This window comes from Pleurodeles waltl, chromosome 3_1 (genome assembly GCF_031143425.1).
Source record: "Pleurodeles waltl isolate 20211129_DDA chromosome 3_1, aPleWal1.hap1.20221129, whole genome shotgun sequence".
Classification (NCBI taxonomy): domain Eukaryota; kingdom Metazoa; phylum Chordata; class Amphibia; order Caudata; family Salamandridae; genus Pleurodeles; species Pleurodeles waltl.
The window spans coordinates 1,121,659,865-1,121,682,514 of record NC_090440.1 but is presented as its reverse complement, the minus strand read 5'-3'; the positions used below and the strand labels follow the sequence as shown (position 1 = coordinate 1,121,682,514).

Here is a 22,650-nt window from a genome sequence, read left to right as displayed (position 1 = left end):
TGAAGCCCACCAACATTGTAATTGGAGCACAAACATTTCATGAGGCCTTCCTCATCCAAAATCTGATACTCAGCTGTTTATATATATCCCCCTTTCAATGAACACATACCCTCTGTCCATGGCCTCTCCTTCAACCACTGTCAGTTTCAGTCTTGGTACTCAAGCCTGCTTGCAGCCTATGGACCCACATGGTCCCTCTCCCAGTGTTCTGGTCAATCCACTGATCAGTAATCCTTCTTACCCCAGAACACATGGCATCACCTTCCAACTCCATATCTCAGACCACATTCCACATGTGAGGGTCCAGGGTGTGTTGGTATAAGGAGTAGTCCCTCTCTGAGATACCACCATTAGGGTATAGGTACCAGAGGAGGAAGAGGGAGGTCTGCTCTTGACGTAGGTCTATGAGGTGACATTCTCTGAGCTGGTGAAGGAGAAATGAAGTACTCACCAGCCGCTAGGGGGGAAAGTTAAATGGGGTATACAGATCATGATGAGTTGGGGGGGCTTTCAACTCATGCACTGGGTGCATGACAAAGGCAACAACACAATTGTGGTGTTCCCAATGATGGTAAAGTGGTGGTACAAATGGGAAGCACCTCAAAACTTTACCGCACACTTTGAATGTCCATGAGCCATTAAATACAAATTAATTTTTGAACTTTATCAATTTTTTAAAATAATCATACAAGTACAGACAAGACGACATGAATAACATGATAGAAGTAAAACCTAGTACACTCTTAACATTCAGCAGTCATGAAAAGATCCTACAAAATAATCCATAAATAACATCACCTTTGATACTGCTCATTAGAATGAGCTGAAAAAATCATTGTTTTATGGGACCGTACTGTAGACTTTAAAAACCTCCCTACAGAAGAACAAACAGCTGAGCCGGACAACATCTGCCAAAAATAAAAAAATGTTCACATTTATAAAATCCATGAGGTTTAAGTATGAGTAATAAATAACATTGGGTAAAAGGTTTATAAACATTTAGAAAAAGAACAAAGTGATAAGTGTTTGTGTAGAAGATTAATTGCAAGGACATAATAGTATTGTTGATGAATCATATTATCCCAGAAGAAAGCAGAGATAGCTTCTAATGCTATCCAGGTGAAATCTAGTCAGTAAACATAATTCCCATCAGGTGTTAACCATGGTCAGATAAGACTCTATATTGGTTGTAGTTTTTGTAATTACATTGACCAGGAGGTCCATGGAGGTTAACATAATTTACATCTTTTTCATCCTTTATGGTTCCCCTTTAATAATCTGACTGGGAGAGGTAAAAAGGTCATCAAATACACATGAATCGCAGTGGTGAATATTTTATAGCATGTGTACTTAGTTCGGAGACCGTCTGGGGGGATCTCACGACATGTTAGCTGCACATGGCATTTAAAAGGAAAACATGAACCAGTCACCATCATTGCACTGTGGTTGAATTTAACAATGGCGGCCATCTTGGGTGATGGAAAAACCATTTCAGCCACATGTATTACAACATTTTAGAGATATTTCCTCTTCCATAGTGGCATCATTACATTTAAAGACAATTGGCATCTTAGCTGAGGGAAATCCACAGAGGACTTAACAGAAGTGCTACATGCATACATTTTTGGCTGCAGCACACAACCACACAACTTCGGCTCAATCTAATTGATGAGAACAGAAGAACATCATGTGGGCACACCCAAAGCTCCTTTCAAAATACTGCTTCTTAACCCTCCTTTTCTGGTTATCACAGAAGGTGCTGCGGCAGCTGCACTACCAGGATCTGATTAACATGAAAAGATAAATGATAAGATCACAGAAATTAGGTACTGTAATTCTTCAATCAATGGATGAATGGACGAGTGGTGGATGTGTGGTTGGAAGGTTAGTTGATGGGTGGATGGATGAACAAAAAGAAGAATGCGTTTATTAATATTACCTCTACTGAATGAACACACTTAGGAGTTCTAAGTCTGTTGAAGTACAACAAACAAGGATATTGAAATGTAATAAATTCTGTTACTGCAGGAGCAAATATGGTAATTTCATTTGTGTCCAGGACCAGAAGTAAGTTCTCACCCCAAATTAACCTGTACTCAGCTTTCTGGTAGCTTGCACAAAAGAAGTCAGGCTTAACTTATAAGCAATGTGTAAAGCATTTGTGCAGCACTTCAACCAGCAATAAAGTGAAAACACAACACAACATCAATCCCATCCCAATTTAGAAACATAGAGTAACATGTTACAAAAGTTATTTGAGACCAAAATTACAAATATCTAATCAGTAGAACTAGAAATATAAAATTTTAAGGATTTAGGTGAAAATAGTGCCTAAATGCAAAAAAGCGCCAACTGTGGGCACACCGGACTGAGACAAAGTCACAAGTTTAGGCCAACAGCGAGAGAGTGCAGGCGGGATACAGGGCCCGAGTTAGGCCTGCTGATCAAAGTACCTTAAATTCTGGTTGCTGAACTTTGGGAAATCCTGTGTTCACGATGTGTTGTGCAGTAGGGGTTTCGATAAGCTGCGATGCGAGGCCCTGAGTCGGGGATGCATTGTGCAGATGCTGGGTTCAAGGTGATTGGGGCCTTTTTTTGTCCTAAGGCTGTGATGAGGAGGCCAGCTAACTCGCCCTTGGAGTGATGGTGCTTGGCTTCAGATGCAGGTCCAGTTCTTTCCAGTCAGGCAGCAGGGCACAGACACCAGGGCAGCAGAATAGCCATCCTTCTTGCAGCAGAACAACACAGCAGTCCTTCTGAGTCTTCCACAAGTCCAGAGGTGTACTGAAGTGTTGGGTCTGATGGTCTAATATTTATACCTGGTCCCAGCTTTGAAGTAGGAGATTCCGCCCCTGGAGGTGTTTGAGATTTAATGCCTCCCTTGTTTGGCCACAGCTTGTCTGGTGGCACATTAGACTGTTGTGAAAACCTTTGTGAGTGTATTGAGGCAGAGTCTTTGTGATGTGTAAGTGTGGTAGATGACATCTTCTTCCCCTCATCCATTCAGAGATGGGCCACCCTGCCAACATCTAGTCCCCCGATGTCTCACTATCTGGAAGCAATACACAAAGACCAACTGCTAGCTACACCTAGTCATGTGACCCAGGATACAAGTATGCCCAGACATGAGTACCATGCTCGCTATGCCACTGGATTAAAGCTAGCCTGGCTGATGATGGGTGATAACCCGAAACAGGTCCCAGTATGCCTGTTTCAGGTTCTTGGAGAACCAGGCCTGGCAGTTTGGGCTGGACTGTTCCCATGGGGAGCAGGGTCAAGAGTGATTTGCATATGGCTGGCTTCAAATTGGAATGTCATGCTGAGCAAAAAAAGATGGATTAAACCCAGATCTGTGACTGGGGGTGAATGTTTGATGTGTTCAGCATTCCATCCATCATCTGTTCTTTTCGCATTTGTCCCCCTAAGTGGGAAGGGTATGCCCAGACGTGGGTCCAGTGTTCACTATGCTACCAGATTTTAGCTATCCTGGCTGATGATGGGTGATACACTGAAACCTGTCCCAGGATGCTTGTTTCTGGTTCAGGGAGGACCAGGCTTGGCAGTTCGGGCTGGACTGTTCCCATGGGGAGCAGGGTCAAGACTGATTTGCATATGGCTGAGTCCAAACTGGAATTGTATAGATAGCAAAATAACAACTAATTAAACTCAGATCTGTGATGGGGGGGGGGTGAATATTTGATTTTTTCAGTAATTCATCCCTCAACTGTTCTTTTTGCAGGTCCATGAGTAACATTTAATTTGCAGGCCCTGGGTACACGCAGTATCACTCTACTAGGGAATTGTAAGCAAATTAACTGTGCCAATTGGATGCAAGCCAATGTTGTTATGTCCTAGGGAGTGAGCACACACACTTTAGCATTGGTTAGCAGTGGTAAAGTGCACAATCCTGAGGCCAACTGTTAGAAATGTGGGACCAGATTTATGCTGGCCTTCCACCATTCCAACACCAGATTAGCATCATTTATTTACGCTAATGTGGTGTTGCAAGGGGAAAAATGCCACACCACATTTACAAAGTGGTGCAATGCTTGCATTGTGTCACTTTGTAACCCCTTGTGCCACATTATGTCTACGCTAGGCATAATGTGTTCAAGGGGGCATTTCGGCACTGGGGGGGCCATAAAAATGCCGCAAAGGAATCTATAAGATTCCTTTGCACCATTTTTATCTGCATTTTTAACACCTACTAAGTGCAGGCATTAAACAGAGCCTCCCATTGATTACAATGGGCCTCTGGGTGCTTTGCAGGATTAGCGTCATCATTTTTTATGCTAATCCTGCAAAGCGCCGGACTAACATAAAAAATTATGATGCTAGTCACCTTAACAACCGCCATGGTGAACTGTATTTTAAATACGGCGCTACCATGGTGACTTTAGGGGGGGTGCACCCTGTCCAAAAAGGCACCCTCAGTCTAGTCAGGGTAAGGAAGTTACACAGCTAAGATAACCCCTCCTCACCCCCTTGGTAGCTTGGCTCAGGCAGGCAGGCTTATCTCAGAGGCAATGTGCAAAGTATTTGTACACACACACATACACACACACAGTATCACTGTGAAAACACTACAAAAAGACTCCACACAAGTTTAGAAAATATTTATCTGAGTAAAACAACAAAATTCCAACATACACAAGTCAAGATATGACTTTTTGAACGTTTAAACAAGTCTTAATCCATAGGAATCAAGGGATGTATCCCTTTAGCACAAAGTGCCTGGGATGCATCAAAAACAAAGACGATGTGGGCCAGAGGAGTGATGAGATGTCGGAAAAGTAAAGCGATGTGTCGGTTCCTTTCTGCACAGGGGAAGTGATGCGTCAATTCTTTCCTTGCAGGTGAGACAATGCAGCAGTTCCTTACAGGCAGGAGAGGTGATGCGTTGATTCTTTCCTCGCAGGAAAGGCAAAGCACTGATTTCTGCACCTGCGGCCTCGATTCCTTACTGCGGTATGGGGTCGATGAAAAATTGCCACCCAGAGACGATGTGTGGAAAATCCAGATGCGCTGTGTTGATGGGACTGCGGTGAAACAGACGCTGCATTGATTTTGCAGCTGCAAAACAGGCACTGCGTCAATTCTCCAGCCACGGTGTAGGCGCTGCATAATTTCTTCAGCCGCAAGACAAGTGCTGCGTTGATTCTTCTGGCCTGGCAAATTGATGCATGGATTTTATTCTTCAGATCATCAGCTTGCACTTCCAAGGGCACAAGGACTTGAGGTGGCACCAATTGGCAAGTTAGGAGTCTCAGCAGAAGAGCCAAGGCCCTGGTAGATGAAGTCTTTGATGTCCCTGAGACTTCTTAACAGGAGGCAAGCTCAGTCAAAGCCTTCAAACAACCTATGGAAGCATGATATAGAAAGCCAAGTCCAGTCCTCTCCCTCCCATGACAGAAGCAGCAAGCAGCAGGCCAGCACAACAAAGCAACAGGCAGAGTGGCAGCCCCTCCGATAGCACACATCTCTTCTTCCTGGAAGATTTTCCTCAGTCCAGAAGGATTTTAAATATGCGGTGTCAGAGGTCCAGTACCTATACAAATTTCTGTCTTTGAAGAAGGCAATCTTCAAAGAGAAGTCTTTGTAGTGCACAAGACACTGCTCTTCCCTGCCCTGGCCCTAGACACACTCCAGGAAGGTGGAGACTGTTTTGTGTGAGGACAGGCACAGCCCTATTCAGGTGCAAGTATCAGCTCCTCCCACCAATCTAGCTCAGGAAGACCCATCAGCCTGGCAATACGCCATCAGAATATACAGGGCACACGTCAGCACCCTTAATGTGACTGTCTAGAGTGAATGACAAACAGACCAACTGTCATCCTGACCCAGATTTGTATTCAACAGACAGGCAGAGGCACAGAATGGTTAACCAAGAAAATGCCCACTTTCTAAAAGTGGCATTTGCAGACACCTAATTCAAAAAACAACTTCACCAAAAGATGTATTTTTAAATTGTGAGTTCAGAGACCGTAAACTCCAACTCTTTATCTGCTCTCAATGGAAACTATACTTAAAAGATATTTCAAGGTAATTCCCATGTTACCCTATGGGAGAGATAGTCCTTGCAATAGTGAAAAACGAATTTAGAGGTATTTCACTATCAGGACATATAAAAAAAACATCAGTGCTTGTCTTACCTTTTAAATACACTGCACCCTGCCCTTTGGGCTGCCTTAGACCTGTGTTAGGGGTGGCTTACAGGTAATAAAAGGGAAGGCTTGGGCCTGGCCAGTGGGTGCACTTGCCAGGTTGACATGTCTGTTTAAACTGCATACACAGACACTGCACTGGCAGGCCTGAGCCATATTTACAGGGCTACTCATGTGGGTGGCACAATCAGATCTGCATGCCCACTAGTAACATTTGATTTACAGGCCCTGGGCACACATAGTGCACTTTACTGGGGACTTACTAGTAAATAAAATATGCCAATCATGGATAACCCAATCACCAATATAATTTAGACAGGGAGCACTTGCACTTTAGCATTGGTCAGCAGTGGTAAAGTGCTCAGGGTCCTAAATCCATCAAAAATTGAAATGCAGCACACTGTCAAAAACAGGAGGTCAGAGGCAAAACGTTTGGGATAACCCTGCAAAAAGGCCATTTCCAATACCAACAAAAACCAGGTCAGCAAAAATGGACGAGTGAGGCAAAAGGTTTTGGGGAAGACCATTCTAAGGCTGGCAGGGGTTACATTTTCTTTCCCCTTTTACTTTTGTCTCCTCTCCTTTTAACTAATAATGAAAAAGTCAGTTATTTTTATTTTTGCTATAGTGATGCAAAAATAAAATGTATGCCACCTACTTTTCATAGAAGTTTTTACACAAGGACATTTCTTCAAAATAGTTTAATCGTGGTGACATAGCCTACATATGGCAGCATAATGAGTGAGAAGACCTCAGACCTCTAAACAAATTTTCCATTTTTCACAAATATATTTAGGAGGCGCCTTGCTTATGTTTTTGTTGAACATTTTGCTTAGTTACCAATGGATCATACAAATTACAGATTATATACCAGTATCACAGCAAAAGCCAGTGTAAAACATGTTGTATGTAGTACAGAAAAATGCATTTATAGAGTCAGACAAGATTATTAGGGTAGATGTTGCTGATGTTCGCGGAGGAGTAGTTCATCCGGTTCTGTTATCACAATCCTGGTGTGTTATCTATAAATTATTATTACACGACAAGGAGAAGTATTTGTTCATGAAAGATACCATTGTGTGCTCTGATTAAATAAAGTTCGATGAAGGTCATAATAACTAATTTCACTAAATTATGATTTTTATTTCACCACAAACTGCCCAAAATGTATACGGTTTTCCATAGCAACTAGAAAATGAAGTAAGACAATGGATGCAAAGGAGAAGGTGGAGAGTGGGGAATCAATAAAAGGAACAGCCATCCCAACATGCAGTATGGCAACTGAATGGTATAATTGATCTCTTTACCAAGGAACAAAAATGAACATCCGAGGAATGAAAGAGGGAGTTATGCTATGTTACTTTAAGGTGTTTTTAGAAGGCTACCATTTGCCTCGAGGGTGGACGCTGAATTAAAAGATCGGGACCATACAATACAAGTATGTTTTTCCAATGACAACAAAAGTAACTATGTGGGAAATCAAAAATCCTAGACGTTGGGAATTTGTTTCCTGGTACATGGTAGAGAGTTACTTTGTTAACTACCTTTTACCAAGATAGAACACACTCCTGTAAGGCTCTACATTCACGTTTATATTGTCATGCAGTATAGTGAAGCAAGTGGAGTGTTCGTGGTCCTATAAGACTTTTTTAATCTCTTGAAAAAACAAAAGACCCAGGCCCATATTTATACTTTTTTGCGCCCCATTTGCTTCATTTTTTTACTCAAAAGCAGCGCAAACATACAAAATAAAATTGTGGCCCATATTTATACTTTTTTAGCACCTCATTTGCGTCATTTTTTTATGCCAAAGTGGCGCAAGCTTACAAAATATCATTGTATTTTGTCATTTTTGCGCCGCTTTTACGTTAAAAAGCGGCGCAAATGCAGCGCTAAAAAAGTATAAATATCGGCCCCAGTATTATGAAGAGTGTCTGACTCCAGGCATAGGGGGATGCAATTAACCCCTTTGTTTAGTGACTGGCAGGAGATACGTATACAATTGGTCTCAGAAGCCACAAGATGAGGTCCAAAGGGTTTTCTGGGTTCTGCAACTTTGCTGAATGTTTAGTTCCTTATTGAGAGTACTATTGCATTATGTGCTGGTGACCTACTGGGAATATTATGTTGCTGAAAGATCTTAGAAGTAAAGAATTGTGCGTGTGTAGACTTGGGGCTAGGTGGTGAACTAGACATTCAGGAATGCTCTACCCAAATTCTTCACATTAGTGACCAAGGACATTGAGATGCTAAGCAGTGTAGTGGCTCTTCATTTCAAGGATAACAAATCCATAGTGAATTCAAAAGACATCTGACAACCCCTGTTGCTTAGCTCAGAAAACAATTTAGTCAACACTAGATTCATCTGCATCTCATTGGTTCCCAAAAGACACGTGGCTCAAATAATTATACCCATTGAATATTATATTTGATTTCTATTGAGTAGGATAAATTGAGATCCAGATTCATTCTTTCTGAATGAGCTATTTAGGGAATCTTAAAAGGTCGACACTGGAGAAGTTCCTGAACAGCCAATTTTTGGACACTGTAATAGCTACAATCGTAAGAATATGAAACCCAAAAGGATGACGAAGGACATTACAGAATACTTTGCAGAGGAGATGATGAAATTGCATAAATTGCCAAGAACAGATGGGCTTTTGGCTTTGGGCCAGATTTACATATTATTTACACCAGGTATGCATCCAAAAAGTAACACAAATCAGCCGAAAACATTTTTGTGGATTTACTTTCTAGCACAAAACTTATTTTGCACTGGAAATTTGCCTTTGTGTTACTTTGTGCCAGAGTGGCGTTACATGGGTGGTACATGAGTGTTCCCTTGCTACCACCGAAGCTTTTTGTGGCAACACACTGACAACATTAGATGAGGTTTTGCACCAAAAATTAACACCAATTCAAAGCAGGTGTTAAAAATAGAAATACATATACTTCTGTTTACTTTTCTGACATTGCATGCATGATGCACTGTACAACACATGTACAAAGTAAGAAAAGTTTTAAAGTTAATCTAAGCATTGTATTTTGTATAGCACAGTTATCCTTCCAGTACAAAACCTATGTTAGGCTCCCACAGATCCCCTTGTACTATGGTACCAGGATGTGTGTGTGTGTGGCCCATGGCTTGCCTTATTGTGGGCCAGTGTTAGGCTGAGAGGAGGAGAGTGCCATGTCTCTGTAGATATGGCCCTCTCCTGCCCTCTCCTTGTCTGACAACATAGCGCAGCAACTTTAGGAGCTGCACTACCTGGCATCTTCGTAAATCTGTTTCACTGTGTTCTAGAGCTCTGAAACATTGCCCTTTACTTATCTCACTTAATTGTTAGGTAAAGTGGATGAAATTCCATTTCTGTCAGAGGGTGTGGAAGAGATGCAATTATAGCTGAGACGACTCTAAAGGTTTCGGGGACACTCCTAATTTCGTGATAGAGTCAGATGCTCATCGTCTGGGTGCTCAATGTGTCATGGAAGTAACAGGGAGAAACTGGTCCAAGAAAGACAAGGAACTGTACATGGATGTTTTAAACCTGTTGGTAGGTTCTTTTGGACTAAGCAATCTGGTGAAAAGTAACATTTTGTGGACGTGTTAAATATTTTATAAGGGTCATCTGTTTGGACTCTGGTTAAGTATTTCGCAGATCTCGCAATGTCACCTTTACCAAACAATTTTCTTCTAAGAGGATTATCTTGCAACATTTACAAATGTAATGGTTAATTAAGATGTCATACCATCTGTTAAATCACATTAAATAGATATTGATCAGGAAGATATTTGCCTCCATTGCCAACTTCTGCAGAACCTCTTGCTAGAGTTCTATTTGCTGAATGCTTTGAAAACTGTTTGCTATTGGCAGAATGCTTACCATACCTAAAATCATCAGTTGCAGAAAAGCATCAGAGGCCAAAATGATTTACACCACAATGAGCTCTTTCATATTGTTCTCCCACAGTTATTGCTGAAAAACAATTATGTATTATTAGTGATGTCAATTTACACTTTTGAGGTTTAGTATCTACTTGTCTTTGAAAACCTTTATATATTTCCAAAGTAGGTGATGGGCTCCAGCTGTGGTTTCTACAGTCATGCATTGTCACACAAGCTCACATTGACCTCTAGAGTATACACTGATCTCCATCAGGAATTTAGAGGGACATGTTAGTGGTGTTTAGGGGTTCTGGGCTCCAGAGTTGATTATTGGATAATTCTGGATGCGTGGAGTGATATGCTAATATAAAGACCTCAACATGGTTCCCAGTTTAGCATTAATAGTGGAAATTTGATTTTCCTGTCTAAAATATCGTTAGAAGGTAGACAATTTAGAATGCCAAATGCTTATAATAAGGATAGTTTGGGTGGTCATGAGTCAGCTAATAAGTTCCCACTATGAACGTATCCTTTGAAACATAGGCTTTCGATGTACATTAGTTCAAATACAGCGTACTACCACTGGCAGTTCTTTGCAAACCTTCGGGGTAGATTTATAAAAGTGGCGCATCATGTTATGATGTGCCACTTTTCTTGCGTCCCATTGCGCTCCCCCCTAACTCCACCATGTGTGCTCCATATTTATGATACAGCACACCATGGCGCACATTAAGGAACTTGCATCAAAAATGTTGACGCTAGTATTGCGCTTTGCATGATTAGCATCCAAAAATGTTGACGCCAATCCTGCAAAGTGAAATGAGGCCCTTTGAAAACAATGGGAGCCTCATTTTAACACCTGCCTTAGGCAGACTTTGAAAATGATGCTAGAAATGGCACAGTGGAATCTTATACATTTCACTGTGCCATTTTTAGGGTCTCCTAACGCCGGAACGCCCCCCATACATACATTATGCCTGGCGCAGGCATAATGTGGCGCAAGGGTTTACAAAATGGCACAATGCATGCATTGTGCCACTTTGTAAATTTGCCAACCTAACACCACATTAGCGTCACAAAAATGATGCTAATGTGGCGCAAGGGGCTTCTTAAATCTGGCCCTATGTCACATTCCCAGTTCAGCACAATTAGTAGGAGTGTCTGTCTGAAATATCTGTGTAAGGTAGATAATATAGAATACTAATGGTTAGATTTACAAAGGAGAAATCCAGATTGAGGATTATTTTAAGTCTGAAAAATACCCTACATTATTCTGTTCTTATTCAATGCAATTCACAAAGCATTGTTTGGATGCTTTTAGAATCAACTGATAAAAATGCTACCTGATGCACATAATATTTTCACGAATGCTTGCTGTTAGACCTGACAGCCTTAGGGTGGCCATCTCCCAATTTTTTGCCTGCCTTCCTCCACTTTTCTCACACTGTTTTTGCTGGTTTTAGGACTCTGCACACTTTACCACTGCTAACCAGTGCTAAAGTGCATATGCTCTCTTCCTTAAACATGGTAACATTGGTTCATCCAAATTGACATATTTGATCTACTTATAAGTCCCTAGTAAAGTTCACTACATGTGCCCAGGGCATGTAAATTAAATGCTACTAGTGGGCCCGTAGCACTGATTGTGCCACCCACATCAGTAGCCCCTTATCCATGTCTCAGGCCTGACTTTGTTTGGCCTGTGTTTGCTGTTTCACTGCCACTTCGACTTGGCATTTGAAAGTACTTGCCAACCCTTAAACTGCCCTTTTTCTACATATAAGCCACCCCTAAGGTGGCCCTGGGTAACCATAGGACAAGGTGCTGTGAAGGTAAAAGACAGGACATGTACATATGTGTTTTATATGTCCTGGTAGTGAAAAACTCCTAATTTCCTTTTCCACTGCTTCGAGGCATGCTCCTTTCATAGACTAGTATTAGGACTGCCCTCATATACATTTTGAGTAGTAGATTCTGATCTGAAAGGGGTAGCCAGGTCATATTTAGTATGGCCAGAATGGTAATAGAAAATCCTGCTTTATGGTGAGGTTGGATTTTATATTACTATTTTAGAAATGCCACTTTTAGAAAGTGAGCATTTCTCTGCACTTAAAAACCACCTGTGCCTTATAGCCTGCCTCCAATCAATGTCTGGACTGGTTGACAGCTCCCTTGTGCATTTCACCCAGACAACCACATACACAGGGCACTTCCGGACCTACACCTGCAACATGTCAATAGGAACTGCCTGGCTGCCCAGAGGACTCATCTGGACTGCTTTGCTAAGAAGGACTGCTGTCCTGTTGTTGCCCTCATGCCCTGCTGGCCTCTGACTTTGCTGAGAAGGACTTTGCCTTCCCCAAAAGTCCTCTCCAGGGACTTGGATTGAACTTGCCTCCTGTTTTCTGACATCTCAGGGCCAAAAAGACATCAACTCTTCAGGAAACTCCTTATGCCTTGAAAATCAACGCACTGCCTGCCAAAATCGACGCAAAGCCTGCATTGCGACCGAGGAAACGCCACACAGTCGATCTGAACAATAGAGCCTGACTTCCTGAGTGGAAATTTGGTGCAGCGCCTGCCCTGTGACAGAAAATTCAATACATCACCTACCCGATTGACTCAGCGCCTGTGCCTTCTTCCAGCGCATCAAGAAGTTTCCCTGCATTGTCCCTGGGCCTCAAAATACCCCGCATCACAGTGAGGAAATAAGACTGCGTGCCAAAAAATGACACAAACCCCTTGCAGTGTGGAAAGAAATGACGCATCGTCTGTGCTGCACTGGAAAATTCGACACGCCACCTTATTTTTCCATTTATCTCCTCTGCGGTCTCCCTGCACTGTTATTTTTTACTCATACCAGGTACTGTGTGTAACAAAGAGACAACTGTTTATTTCTAAGGATTAAGACTCTTTAAACCTTTAAAAGTAATATTTAAACTGGTACTTATTGGATCTTTGTCATTTTTACCTTATTGTATTCAGATAAATATTATCTATTTTTCGAAACTTGTGAGGTGTATTTCTGTGTTAAGCCTGACTGCTCAGTGTCAAGCTACCAACGGGTGAGCACAGTATAATTTGGATTGTGTGTGACTTACCCTGACTAGGATTGTGGTCCCTACTTGGAAAAGGGTGTATACCTCTGCCAACTAGAGACCCCATTTCTAACACTTGCTAATTAAGTTGAATGATACATAAGCACCAACACATGGTACAAGTCATGTATAAACATCTGTTTCAAAATAACAATATCCACAGAAACATACTCATGTACAAGACATGAAATAGTATTTCCATGTCTAACAAATGTGTACATGTGTATGTTAGGCCCTGGAACATATGATATTGGCACTTAGAAAGCAAGTGTGCATATCTTATGAAAGCATAAGAAAATATACATGCCTATGCAGAATAGGCAAGCAATGTATTCGTATTCTAAGTATGCATATTTGGGATATGCTGCTAAATTTTATTGAATCTGCTTTATGTGGCCAATAATGCAACACTCTTCATAAGTACATACTCACAATTCTTGGGAACTGCTAGCTGGAATTATGGTTTAGTCCGGAGAAGGGTTATTTGTGCTCAACTTTTAAGAAATTCACAACATTTCAGCAGCACTTACATAGTCACCTTAGCAAGTCCCAAGTTAGAGAGTGCAAACTGGTAAAGTGAGTTTGAGTAACTATGTATGAAGGAATTGCAGTCACCAGAAAGACAAAGGGGCATATTTATACTCTGTTTGCACCAAATTAGTGTCATTTGTTTTTACTCTAATTCGGTGCAAAACTAACTCCATAGATATACTTTGGTGCTAGACCCCTCTAGCGCCAAATTTATGGAGTTAAAGTCATTTTTTGAAAGTGGAGACCTACCTTGCCTTAATGAGATGCAAGTTAGGCGTTCCCATGCAAAAAATGACTCTATGGCCTTAACGCCATATTTAAGAGCATATTTATAATCTACTGCATATTTATACTCTGTTTGCACCGAATTAGCATCATTTTTTTTTACTCTAATTCGGTGAAAAGCTAACTTCATATTTATACTTTGGTGGTAGACCCATCTAGCACCAAGGCACTGATTTATACTTTTTTTGCGCCGCATAAACGTCATTTTTTGATGCAAAAGTGTTGCAAACGTACAAAATATTGGCCCTTATTTATACTTTTTGCTTCAAAACTGCACTAACTCAGTTTTGCACCAAAAAGTTTAGCACCGGCTTGCACCATTTCCGTGCACCAGCCGGGGACCATATTTATGGAATGATGCAAGCCGGTGGAAAGGGTAGGCTAGAGGGAAAAAAAAAGACTTTAGTCGGGTGGGGCTGGCAGTGTAGAAGAAGAGAGTTTAGCACCAAAAAATGACTTTAGGCAGGTTAGAGTAAAAAAACATGACTTAGCGTCATTTTATGGTGCTAAACCTACTTTGCCACATGACTCCTGCCTTAGAAAAGGCAGGAGTCATGCTCACCACCCAATGGCCAGCACAGAGGACATGGGTCCCCTGGGCATGGCCATTGCACCCTGTGCCATTTCAGGTGCCCCTATGGCACTTTCAAAAATAAAATGCAATCTTACCTGTTCTAACCTGGGATGGGGTCCCCCATCCTCCGCTGTCCCTCTGGTGTGGATGGGGGCATCCCTGGGGCCTGGGGAGGGCACCTGTGGGCTTATTCCATGGTGTTGCACCATGGAAATAGGCCCACAGGTCCCCTAACGCCTGCCCTGACCCAGGCTTTAAAAAATGGGGCAAAGCAAGCTTTGCCCCATTTTTTGACCCCTCCTCCCTCCTTTGCACTATTTTTGCATGGGAGTATAAATATGGCGTTAAGGCAATAGAGTCATTTTTTGCACGGGAACGCCTACCTTGCATCTCATTAAGGCAAGGTAGGTTTCCACTTCCAAAAAATGACTTTAACTCCATAAATGTGGCGCTAGACGGGTCTAGCACCAAATTTTAAATATGGAGTTAGTTTTGCACTGAATTAGAATATTTAAAAAATGATGCTAATTCAGTGCAAACATAGTATAAATATGCCCCTTAGCGTCAAAAAATGATGCTAATCTGGTCAGAATCATTTATTTTAACTCAAACCTGCCTAACGTCATTTTTTTTAAGCTAGCCTACCCTTTGCACCGGCTTGCACCATTCCATAAATATGGTGCCCAGCTGGTGCTAAAAAATGGTGCAAGCCGGTGCAAAACATTTTGGTGCAAAACTGCCTTAGTGCAGTTTTGCTCCAAAAAGTATAAATAAGGCCCAAAATGTGATGTGAGAAATGCTTGGAAATAGCTTACTTACTGGAGATAGCTCAGTGTAACATTTAATCCATTATTTTTTTACCACCATGCCAGCTCAGATTAGAACCAACCATTTGCAAATCAGTCTTGGTTTTACTCCAGCATGAACTGCCAAGCCAGGTTCTCTATGAACCACAGCACAAACAACCTAAGACCGGTTTTGGCCTATTTGGGCCTCCTCAGTCGGGTGCTACTTGCCAGGGGTCCCTTCTAGAGGGCACTCTACTTGACAGATCAGGATGAATAGTTCCCATTAGCAGTAGGGTCATTACTGATTTGCATAAGGTGGGCCTCTGTCTAGAGTGGTGCAATGGGTGAAAAAGGTGGCTTGGAATGCTAGTTCAAGAGATTGCCAGTGGTTAGATTATTTGAAAGCATTCCTCCCATCACCTTTTGTATGTGTGAAGGATTTGCAGTCAATGATATTTTCAATGGGTGGGTGGGAGAGGAGCACGTGCATTGTGGATAAATACCTTGGGCGTAGAGAGAAATGTTACTTGTTTTTTGTTTTAGTTTCATGCTTGTTATGTGTGTCACTGGCAAGAATTATGAATGGCATTAGTTATGCCACTTCTCATCTACTGGCACTGATATAAATGTATGTTTTGTGATTACCATACATCTATGTTTTAACCCTCTGCGATATCTTGAGAGGTCGTCTAGAGAAAACTTTGATCCCTCTCTAGGCAGAACATTAATCACCAGAGTTATCTTGGGATATTTATTGTTGCCTGAAAAATGCTGGAGGCAAGGAACGCGGCAACAGGTGCTTTTAAAACCACAATATACCTGGAACCACGGTGCCCAAACCCGAAGTCAGCACCTGGTGTGGTGGCACCGGTTGGACCACCCTAGATCCAGCCCTGCACTTGGCAGTCTTCAGAACATAAGTCACAGACTGGCCACTGATCCTATGTTTGAGAGTTTTGGTCACAAATTAAATATTGTGTCATGCTAAAGTTGCTGTGCTGCTTTGCATGAAAGGGAGCGAGCAGAACAGCACCATATTTATAAAGGTACGGTGTGCCTGATGTCTTCCCAAGCGCTGGTGCACAAACTTGCAGGCACGAGCTATGCACACACACTTTTTTCACCATAGTGCAAATGTGTGTGACTGAATCTATCATAGTTTTGTACTGGAAGGGTATTCTTCTTCCAGTATTAACACTGCTTAGACTAAGTTCAAAACGCTTTCCACTTTGCACGTGTTCTATATAGTGCACATATGCAAGGTTTGACAAGATCAGAGAAAAAAAAACATTTCTCCTACTTTGCGCCTTCCTTGAGAAGATATAATTTGTGGTCAAAACCCTGTCTACCATTGCTTAAAACCACTATCACATACTGTGATTATTGATGGTGTAGAGTTTTGAACTTGTATGATACTAGCTTTACAAAATGTATATGATAAGTTAAATTCCTGAAGACCAGGAAAACACAGGACAGGGAGCAGAATTGCATACATTATCCATCTTTTAGATTTAGGGGGTCATTACAACCTCGGCGGTCTTTTTACAAGACCGCCGAGGGACCGCCGTGCGGAAGACCGCCAGGAGTGGCGGTTTGTGGCTCGGCATATTATGACTGTTGGCTGCTCTCCGTCCTTTTTCTGATGGAGAGCCGCCAACAGCCATACTGGCGGGCGGCGGGGAAGTGGAGGAGGCTCCACCTTCACCGCCACGCCAACAGAACACCGCCCACCGAATCACGTCCTGTGATTCGGCGTGGCGGTGTTCTGTTGGCGGTGTGGTGTCGGAGAAGCAGCCCCCATGGCTCCCATCCCCTCCCGTAGGATCGACGGAATAGGTAAGTTGTGTGTTGTGTGGGTGCATGGGGGTGTGCGTCTGTGTATGTAGAGGGGGTGTGTGAGTGCGTGTATGCTTGCGGGGGTGTTGCGTGTATTGGGAATGAGTGCGTGTATGTCTGTGGGTATGTCTGTATGGATGTGTGCGTGTATGTTTGTATGTGGGTGTGCGTGTCTGACTGTGTGTGTGGATGTAGGCATGTATGTCGGTGTGTGTGCGTGTGTGTGTTGGTGGTGCCTGCGTGCGTGTCGGATGTGTGTGAGTTCTGTTATGTTGGGGGTCGGGGTGGGGAGGGGAGCCCTGCCACCTTTGGGGGGTGGCAGGGGTGGTGGGGGGTGTAGGGGAGGGAGTTGGGGTGGGGGAGTGGGGTGGCGGAGACCCCTATCAGTGCCAGGGAAAGAATTCCCTGGTACTGATAGTGCTTACCGCCATGGATTGCATGGCGGTTCGAACCGTAGGAAATCCACGGCGGTAAGCCGGGTCAAAATACCGCTGGTGGTACAGTGACGGCCGCCGGGCTGGAGACCCAGGTCTCCAGCCCGGCGGTCGTCTCCGCCCTGGTGGGCGGAACGGAGAATCAGTGGATGACCATGGCGGTAACCGCCATGGTTATAATACGCTGAGGAAAGACCGCCAGCCTGTTGGCGGTCTTACCGCCGCTTCTCCGCCTTCCGCCAGGGTCATAATCACCCCCTTAGTCTGAATAGGATTATCTTATTTATAGATTTATCATGGTGTTATATACGTGTACTGACTTAATTGGAAAAAATAGACATTGTGTGAGAAGAACATACATGACAGAGATTTCTAAGACCCTAACATAAATTCTAATTTTAATGCTTCTTTCAAATGTATTCATTTAGAAGAATCCACAACCCGTATATGTGGAAAAAAGAACATGTTTTGAAAATTTTATAGGAATTACATATTGTGGACAAGCATCTGGAAAAGAGTTCACATAGTCTAACACTCTAATTTACTCAAACAGGAAAAAGGTAGGAACATGAAAAATGTGTGATGCTGACTCCCGTCAGTTTCATGATATTCTCTTAAACAAATTCAGTTGGTGGCTTTTAAAAAGACCAATTGAAACATCCAGAACAATGTAGCTGGGACAGGAAGAAAAGCTACTTATCTGCAGAAAGATTTTACATAGAGAACAACAGCAACAATTTTTTGTGGGAGGTTTTGCAGATTAAGTTTTGCGAAGATGACAAACTTTGCAACTTCACAAAACTTTGCTGGTAGATTTATAACTATGTACAGTCCTAGAAAAATAACCTCCTTGTTTGTCAGAGTTGACTAGGTTGCCTCTTTTCTATAATGTAGCTGGACATCTTTCTAATTAATGTTTTCTTCCTTGTTGCCCCCAGGACAGTTTCTGAGCAAACCGGATGAGACAGTGAAAGGAGTCCTTGGTGGCCGAGTGCAGTTGGAGTGTGCTGAGTTTTCCTCTCTTCTCTACTTCATTTGGAACTTTGTGAAGCTCAATACAAGCCTGTCTCTTCCAATTGCATCAAGTTTTGGGGGCTCATCCAATGTGCACGCGATTGCTGCACGCCTTGGTGATGTCAGCTTAATAAATAGCACTTTGGTGATCAAAAATTTGCAGACATCTGCAGAGGGGACATACGTGTGTCAAGTCCCCTATGAAGAGGAAGGTGTCCAGCCAATCTACATTGATCTGGTTATTTTGGGTAGGTGGATATTGTAATACTCTCCAATTATTTTGATCAATTTAGCATTCAATGTGCTTCTTCAAGATCAGAACATTTGAAAGGAGTTGTGCCCTCATTTGATCTTAGTACTTTTTAGGGATATCCTTACTAGAGTGCTTCACAACAGCAAACTAAACCGTTTTGCCAGATTTTTGGGCACACGATTTATTAGCACAACACTGACAAATAAGTCAAGCCATTGCATAACAATAGTAGGCATTGGGGCAGGACAATGATATCCTTGAATAAGCAATGATACATTTAAAAACCAAGAGGGTCTCTGTGCAGACACTGAGCAGGTACCAGGCAGAGTGGGCACACAGTGTCTTCTGTTAAGAAATTGCATAGATTAATCCAGAAAGTGTAAATTTATCTTCAAAATATTTTCTATATACCTTATTTTTTATTTTGGTGAACTTTTGTACTTGATTTTCTAAAATACCTCCACATTGTGAAATTGGAGAAGACATACAGTGAGATCTGAAAGTGTTGATTGCTTATGCTGTTCAGCAAAGTAAAAGGTTGCATTGCTTTTCCACCACACACAGGCACACAAGCAAGCGCACCTGGTCACATCTCCATCCTCTATGTACTGCAGGTCATGGACATTAAGCACCCCTCACTACTGTATACACCTAACAGCCCTGACCTGAACCCTCATCCTCCTGAACGTGAGCAAGGCAATCCCACCTCAGTTCAATAGGCATGTATAATTAGTGACCCTTTACCCCATTACTACAACTACCATGTGATATTTATGATTTGTAACCAATTTGATCCGAATACTACTGATCAGTGAGCAACTTTGATTTGTTCTATTAATACTACTGCTAGGTTTATTGCTGGTCCTTCTTTCTGTATTTTGTAAAACTACAAGTACAATTGATATTAGTAGCAATATTGATATTAGTAATATTACTATTAGTGCAATCACTACTACTATTATTACAAACACTGTTAAAATAACTTCACCAGTTTATAATACTAGCACATGCCATATGACCTCCATTATTGGCAATAGGTTTGGTAACATCACTATCACTGCTAATGGTCTTACTTCTGCCTTTATAACTACTATTTCTACTAATTCCATACATACAACTGATGCTAGTGATACAGCTGCTATCACTAGAATTTTAAGTTCAGTAGAAGTGTGGGTGCAACTACAACTACTTCTACCTCTACTAGCAGTCCTACTACTCCTATTATGACCTCATATACTACAACCACTACTAGTAGTAGCAGTCCATTTAAAACTACGACAACATCTACTATTAATTGTAGTAACAGTAGCACCACACCAAAACCAAGAACTGTACCAGTGGCAGCCTTTCTATTGGCTACTGAAACAACTACTACTAGTGGTTATGTGCTTAAGGGTAGTATTATTAGTACATCTGCTTCAAATACAACTATTACTACAGTAACTACCTCTACAAACCACTGGTACACATGCTACTGCTAGTACAGCAAATACAAGTAGTGCACTCAGTGCTACAGATGCTGCTTTTGCTATGTTCTATTTTCCACATCGCTGTTGGCTGAATTCCACTGTTATAGGTGAAGTCTTCCTTCTATATTGCTGGTCTATTTTTGCTTGATATCCACACTTCTTTCTCTTGCAACGCAGCCTTTGCAATCAATTACTGTTGTTTAGTCCTCTCCTGCTGGATGTCAGATCCTGTAGTCTGTTCATCGATGGATGGTCTTTGGGAGCTTAGGTGAACTATGCTTCATTTGCTTGTACCCTTTGGTTCTCTGATTCCCCTTCTGTTAGTGGAAGAAGGTTTCAGTTTCAATGCATTAACAATCTGTGGGCAAGGCATTTGACTACAATCAATCAATAGTTTATTCGGTCCAAATTTGGGCCATTTGAAAAGTAAAAAGTAATATATATAAAAAGTACATTGACAATTACTACAGGAAAAAAGTTCATAAAATTACATAAAAGGTTTCAAAAATAGTTAAGACAAGACTCACAAAATAGTCTCTGGATCCTATCCTATGCAAGGCGCTAAATGCTAAAATGATACTGATCAGTTGTTAAAAGCATAAAAAGCATTTAAAACGGGTTTATACAATAAAAATAAGAGCTAAAAACTACATACAATAACTCCTGTTAGCAAAAGTTAAAAAAACAACCAGTGGAAAATGATGCCCTAAGTTAATCAGTTCTATTGAATGAGTTGATCAAGTAGATTGCATTTTACCATTTGTAAACAGGGTGCTAGTTCGCTAACTTCTAGACTGTACTTCAACCGGTGGATTAAGATCCATAGTGATCCTACTGCGGATTTTCCATGCTGCTGCCAAATATTTAGAAACAGAACTCACTATCAGCATGGAAGTATCATATTTACATATTCTATATGCACTGTTACGATTTTGTATTGACAGTGTTTTACACAGAGGGGTAATCCACTTCCCTCGGGGGCATTTGTACAAAGGACAGAAAAATAGGACATGCTCAGAAGTTTCCTTGGATAGATGGCAGTTTGTGCATTTGTCAGATAAGGAACTATTGGTCGACCAGCAGGCCGTGAAGCTGTTGAGTGCCAATGTTCCATATCTGAACTGAAGTAATAGAGAACGAGCACGAGCTGGTATGGGGAGATCCAGGAAGCTTTCAGGCAGAGGTTCGTGCTTAACCAGCAGGAACTCTGCTGTCAGCCGACCTAACCCATTTGAGCAAAGAGATTCCTCATGGATCTTTTCCCAATAACGGTCTTTGATCAAGCGTTTAGCGTTACCAACTATGACTACATTTGACTACATATTAAGGGAAGTGTGGCACAAGGAGGGATGCCAGTGTTTGCTGCTTCTACTGATGTCACAAAGAGTGCCTCCTCAACCTCTAGAAACTCTGGTACATCTCAAAAAGACTTCTAACCCAAGTACGTAAGTGCTAGAAATGGTGTTGGCCGGCTTGCTGCCTCAAAAAACTTCCACAATATTATTAATAACTATTGACTCTAATTTCTCTTTCAATTACTCTCTCCTTCCTTTCCATCCTCCTCATGCATCTTCCCCTCGAATACAGTCTACTCTAAATCACATGCATGTTTGCCTTAGTCTCTATTACTGATCTCTGCCCATTGCCCACACAACATTTCAAAGATCACAAAATCGCCTTTCGAAGGCATACCCCTGCAATCAAAAAATACTTAGGGGGTTATTCTAACTTTGGAGGAGTGTTAATCCGTCCCAAAAGTGACGGTAAAGTGACGGATATACCACCAGCCGTATTACGAGTTCCATAGGATATAATGGACTCGTAATACGGCTGGTGGTAAATCCGTCACTTTTCCGTCACTTTTGGGACGGATTAACACCTCCTCCAAAGTTGGAATAACCCCCTTAATCTCCTTTGGCTCATCTATTTATGCAACCAACCAATGAATGAAATTCATATACTCCACTCTCCCACTAAAGATCACACCTAATTCCTACTAATGTAATCTACCACATAGAAGCTGGAATAAAGGCATGGAATGGTCCATGAAGAGCACAAGACTAATTCCAATAATCAACAATAACTGCGGAAAAAACCCTAACCCTGGGACCTGGGAGTATGAGCAGTATGCTCCCCAGCATAAAAGTGCAACCAATGCCTCGTCAGATATAGTAAGTGCTATATAATGCAATTATAATATGTAACCCACATTAAAATTAATACCATAGCACTCAACAGTCAGATAGTGGATTGTAGTTCATAAAGGCTGCTTAATAATTCTCTTTCACTGATGATATTAACAAAGTCTATCCCAGCAG

At 41.9% G+C, this 22,650-nt stretch overlaps 1 protein-coding gene across 1 annotated transcript in view; it reads left to right on the top strand.

The window, feature by feature from the left end:
• The window catches only part of VSIG10L2 (V-set and immunoglobulin domain containing 10 like 2), a 254,873-nt gene that overhangs the window by 4,984 nt on the left and 227,239 nt on the right, over positions 1–22,650 (top strand). Inside the window, exon 2 of the mRNA XM_069221495.1 lies at positions 18,535–18,858. Coding sequence (XP_069077596.1) covers positions 18,535–18,858 — 324 coding nt within the window. The remainder of the gene's footprint in view (positions 1–18,534; positions 18,859–22,650) is intronic.